Genomic DNA, 6,129 nt, shown 5'->3' with positions numbered 1-6,129 from the left:
TATGCCACCTCTTAATGGACATTCATGATGAAGAGTTTGAAACGGGATGTCAATGCTCATATATGAAGTCCATTAGCCGATAATGTTTACTTTTATGAGGAAAAGGTCCACTTGAAAAGTTCGAAGTTATTGCTCGTGGTTGTCCTTATTCAAGGGCCACGTATTGAAATATCTAACACACGGATAAAGAAGCAATAAGACGCGGATTTATAATTACAAAGTCGAAGTCCACTGGAGGGAATAAAAGTAGGGCATGCGGGACATTCCTGAGGGGCGCACTCACACTCTCGAGTCTCGAGCCCACTAAGTAGAGACTCACAGCGAGACCATGAACGGGAAGGAAGGAATCAGTCGTGCAGCGTTGTCGGTAGGGTCTGCGCTGGTCCTTCTGCTCGCGGCGGAGGCCGTCATGGCGGTCACTTTCCAGGCCAAGAACCTGGCCAACTCGACGCCGGGTGGCAAGCGCTTCGACACCTCCATCGGCTCGCCCAAGGCCTCCGCCATGCTCAAATCCGCCCTCGCATTCATCAATCGCTTCCTCTACCCCGACCCCCACACGCCACGCAAGCCCTTCACCACCGTCACCTTCACCGTCGACGTCGACCGCACCGGCAGCTTCGTCGCCTACACCATCGCCGGGGACAACAACCACCACCTCGCCTACATCCACCTCAGCGACGCCTACGTGGCCGGCTACGCTGGCACCGGCACCGCCGTGGCCCGCGAGGTGCAGGGCATCATCTACCACGAGTCCACGCACGTGTGGCAGTGGGATGGGCAGGGCACGGCACCCTCGGGCCTGATCGAAGGCATCGCCGACTACATCCGCTTGACTGCCAAGCTGGCGCCGCCCCATTGGGTGAAGCCCGGGGCAGGTGACAGGTGGGACCAGGGCTATGACGTCACTGCCTACTTCGTCCACTACTGCGAGGGTTTAAGGCCTGGCTTCGTCCGAGCTGTCAATGCCAAGCTGGCAGTGTCCACCTGGAGCTTGGACTACTTCTCTCAGCTCCTTGGTAAAACTGTTGATCAGCTGTGGGATGATTATAAGGCCAAATATGCCAATCCTTGACCTGTACACACACACACACGTTCAGTACCTCGAAAGTAAGATGCCACACATGGACGATAGAAATGCCTGGATGTACTAGGTACAAAGGAATACAGAAATACGCTATCACGATTGCTATCTCTTCAGCATAATTGAACAAAGTATCCCCGGTTTGGCTTTTAAATGCGGACATTTTTAATTTTCTAATTTAATGCAAATAAAGTGTAATGAGTAACATGTTTGCAACTTTTAATTAAATGTGGCTTGGAATCCCAATTTTTTTAATTGTAATGGAACCAATAATAGCAATAAGGTTTAAAACTATGTTTAGCATCCAAAAGGATACTTGAAAACCAGCTAAGCATCCTAACAACTATTCTATAAGGGGTCTATAAACTACCCTTTGACCCTTCACTATATATATGCAAAACCCCATTTACTTGTTTTAGACACTTATTATCAAAGTCATTCTTTGTAGTATCATCCTTACAAAATGTTGCTCCCGCTCTCATCCCAATATCCCTAATTGACATATGCTCCTCATAACCACTCCCCTAATTATTGCTTAGAGTCTCCATCTTTCAAAGTTCATGCTTTCTCTATCTCCCGAGAAGGTTTCCTTACATTTGATCATGCTATGAAAGCCAACTTTACTCATGATCTTTTCAAATTCCTTTCATATTTCCCTAAGACACTACCAAAAGACATTTAAAAATTCCTCCTTTTTATGGCCACAAGAAAGCATGTTAGATTTGTTTGCCTAAACTTCCCAATAGGCTTTTTACTTGAAAGCTTTTAAAGCATCACTCTCCATAAGAAGACATTTAGTCTATGGAAGGTATAGACAACCAAACTCTAGTACATCTCGTAGTACAAAACTTGACCTAGTCATTTGGAAAGGGGTCGAAGACTTAGTCATTTGGAGAGTGCTTTGACAATCCCCCTTTGCACTTATATATACACTGCCTTTCCTATTACTTGAAGTGCACTCTATTCTTAAGCTTATGTAGCCTAGTTGTCTTTTGTGTTGCTGCTAAGTATGACAACGCCTTGCCCCTTTTAACCAACTTGGAATGGACCACATCTCTTTTTGGAGAGAAATCCCTCCATTGACTCACTCTCTATCTGTTAGATAAAACTCAGCCTTAACCTCCAATCCCCCTTCCAAATATAGAGCCCAAGGGGGTTCCAAAGATCAAGCCATACCTTAATACCCTTTACCACTATCTTAGTTACTAGTCACACAATAGAAGATGGCCTTTGTTTTATGCCTCATACATGGAGAAGGGAAAGATCTCCCTTTCCATCCCCAAACTACTTTTCTTAATGACTAAATGACCTCCCTCTATTAACTATAGATTTAATCACATCTGAATCCACATGATGTTTGATTCTTGTTCCAAATAACTTATTCATCCAATTGAGCTTGACTTCTACCTTACGCATTGTTAGGCTATGCTCAATAAAATGTTTGAACACTTCAAATCAGTACTTAACACCTTTTTGTCATCTTCAATGATGAACACAACATCATTTTAGACTTCTCTATCAATGATTCTAGACTCATGCCTCCCATTGGAAATAGTAAGTTGATCTCAATTGTCGAATGAATTCAATAATTTAATGAAATAGTATGGAATTCAAAGGCAATTTACATGCAAGTATGCTTTGCAACAGAATGACATTGCTGAAAAGAAGAACATGCATATTGCAGAAGTTGTATTAGCCTTGATGGTTGAAAAGAATATGTCTTGTTATTATTGGGATGATGTTGTCTCTACAATTGTGCATATTATGAATAGGACTCTCACTATTGCACTACATGATGTAACACCCAAGGAGAAGTTTAATGGCAAAGAAACCACATGTATCACATGTTAAAGTATTTGAATGCATTGCATGTATACATGTTTTTGATAAGTGCTAAGAAATAAGCTGGGTTGAAAAGTTTCTCCCCACCTTATGTTATCAGGCTCCAAAAAACATCTCTTACATTTTTTCTTATTACTAAGGTCTCTCTCCCTTACTAAGTGGCAAACATCCTATTAAACACTATTCTACTTGGGATTACAAATCTCATAGTGGGACTACAAATCCTGCTTCAAACCACACTTCTCATAGTAGGAATGCACTTCAAAAACTAAATGGCAAAACCACATGGAAAACACACAAGTTATCACTTACGACTCCCATCCATTAACACGATTCACACTATAGGTAAGCATTGAAAAGTCAAATGAATGGCATTTACATTACTTATCTAGTTTGTTCTACACGTGTTGACATGCCTACGGTTGAGCATTTCTACACGTGATGATGAGTCTACCCTTCTAGTTCCAAAACTACAACTTTTTAGAAGATATTAGAGTCAAACTCCAAAGATGTCAACTCCCAAAAACCTGTACATAGTTTGCAATCCTACACTTATGCATGCAATCTACTACAAGCATTAAACTTCCAAAGTATATATCTTCCACACACTTCCTCAACTGGCTACCAAACTTGGTAGGGATCTTTGTTAGGTGGGAAATCATGTTGTCCATTGTTCGAAACCCCCTGATTAACACTAGATTTTAGAATATGAGAACTATCCAAAACTACTAACCTATAATCTATGAGTACTTGTATATATACAACTTACAACATTTGTATTTACATGATTTTGTAAACATATTTCTTGAGATGGAACCCATTGATCCCCCATCTAGATCTTGTAATAGAGGGGATAAGTACCATTTTCAAAATTTTGCTTGATCATGAAGGGTCATTCCCATCTAACTCAAATTTTAGTTTGAAAAATAGAATCCAAACTATTGTCATATCTCATGACTAATATTTCCTTGACAAGGTTCTTCCTTCTCAATTGCATATTGAACCATTCCCTTCTTTTGAAAAGTTTTTTCTCATAAAAACCCATTGCAAATTGGTGCCTATTGAGCTGTATCATTTGCAATTTTAGTCCTTTGTCAAGTTTTAACCCTAACTGGTATCAAAAACTTAACTACATCATAGAATAGTGTAGGCCACCACAATTGAGAATAAAGTATCTTATGTGTTGTAATGTCCCCATTGAAGTGTCCTCCAACAATTCCGCATGACCTTCTAGAAGCACATCATGCATGTCATGCTCACAAACACATCTCCTCAATAGTCCATTCTATCCTAATTGGTAGAGTTGGTTGGCAATCAATTTATAGGGTTGAATCTTTAGAAGGAGATGTTTTAGCATAGCCTTCTCAATTGGATGTTCAGGTAATTCATGTTCTAAGATGTGGACTATGTCATTTGCCCAATAAGGTGTATGATCTACTCTAGACAAATCTCTTTCACTAGGCATTTTAAACAATGTGTTGTCTAGTTGCTTCTTTTGTCTTATTATGTGAGACATATGTAGTGTTGTTTGCCCTTGTGTACTACCGCAAAGAAATCAAATTCTAATAGCAAAAGTAACCATCAAGCGATGCATCTTGTTGCACATGGTTTGTTTACAAGATAAAGCAATGCTTGATGATCAACAAAAGAAGTAAAGGGTGTAGCTTAAAGGTAATATTGAAATTTCTTAATAGCAAATGCCATAGCTAGCCCTTCCCTCTCTATTATGGAGTACTTCATTTCTATGTCAATGAGTTGTTTACTTGGAAAGCTCATTGAATAATCTAAGTTATGCTATCTAGACTGACACAAAACATCTCCCACGAAAATCCTTGATTCGTCAATATGCACATGGAAAGTAATGGACCAATTTGGGACTCGTAGAATAGGTACAATCAGCATAGCCGTTTTCAATTCTTTGCAAGCGTGTTAGTACTTTTAGTCCACTCAAATACAATCAATAGCTTGTAAAGCGGTCATGCAATGACCGTGTAATTCAATACAAACCGTCGATAATACCTTGTATGACTTAGGAAGCACTAAAATCCCTTGTAGTTGGTTGGTGGTGGTAAAATGATAATCACCTCTTTGGAAAAGTTGATAAATACACTATTAGTGAATTTAGGAAATTTCCACAAGTTTAGAACTCATGGTTAAAACTTTCTCTTTGCTATAACTCTCACATCATTGCTCCAAATTTATTATTCAAGAGCTCAATAGATTTCATTTTTCATAAGTTTTCCAATGATATGTCACATGATGGCTTTGTGAAACTTAAATACATCTTTTTGGAGTCCCAATATTCTTAATTATGAAGAATGAAACTTGAAAGATTCCCAAATTCACTAAAATTGTGTTTGTAGCAATTTCATTTTTCAAGATAATTTGATCTGGGATACACCCATGCTTTATCCAATAGAATTGGCATTTTAAGGGGTTCAATGTGAGAGACCATATTATTTATACCATTCAAATACAATGCAAAGTTTGTTTAGGTACTCCTTCCAATTGGAATAAACACACAGATCGTAAAACAATACTTCCATCCACTTTCTAAACATGTCCTTGAAAATAGTACACATAAGACACTGAAAGGTAGTAGGTACATTAGTTAGCCCAAATGGCATGACTATATAGGCAAACATATCCCATTATGTTGCGAATGTAATTATATACTTATCAGTACCATGGGACTAGCACTCGACTAGGAGGGGGGTAATATTAACCCTAGTACAAGAAAAAGAAAAAGGAAGCAAAAGAAAATTCAACAGTACAGAGCAAAGTGGAGAAAGTGGCCCGATAAAGGATAAGAGGAAAAAATGCCCAAAGAGCAAGGGCAATCTTAAAAGTCAAAGCAAGGCAAAGGTTTTAAAGAAATGTAAAGGCTCCCCCAAATTTTTGTAAAAGAGCGCCAGGCTCCCTCTTGTGCAAGTTGTAAAGAGTAGACGGGCATAGGTGAAGGCATAATGTAAATATAAGGAAATAGGAAAATTAGAGGATATTGGCAAGATGGCGAGTCATGCAAAAAAGGGGATGGGTGCCTAAAGGGATAAGGGCATGTATACACTTGCAATTGGTTATAGCCGAAGAATCCATCCAGGAAACTATAGGCTTCCTTCCTTGCCAGTCTCTCAAGCATGTGCTTGGTGCACGGTAATATATAATTTTCTCTCTTTGTCATTGTGTTGACCTTTTTATAATTCATC

General features: G+C 39.4%; 1 protein-coding gene across 1 annotated transcript; it reads left to right on the top strand.

Moving 5' to 3' along the window:
- The first annotated feature begins 238 nt into the window (after positions 1-238).
- Positions 239-1,235, top strand: LOC148010231 (uncharacterized). Its single transcript, XM_087672903.1, has one exon. The coding sequence runs from the start codon at positions 329-331 to the stop codon at positions 1,070-1,072; it is 744 nt and encodes a 247-aa protein (XP_087529029.1). The 5' UTR covers positions 239-328; the 3' UTR covers positions 1,073-1,235.
- Positions 1,236-6,129: the final 4,894 nt, after the last annotated feature.

This window comes from Lygodium microphyllum, chromosome 30 (genome assembly GCF_053477565.2).
Source record: "Lygodium microphyllum isolate KBCC chromosome 30, Lygodium_microphyllum_v1.1.10, whole genome shotgun sequence".
NCBI classification, from domain to species: Eukaryota; Viridiplantae; Streptophyta; class Polypodiopsida; order Schizaeales; family Lygodiaceae; genus Lygodium; species Lygodium microphyllum.
Note: the sequence above shows the minus strand (reverse complement) of the source record. Positions and strands in the feature narration are given on the sequence as shown.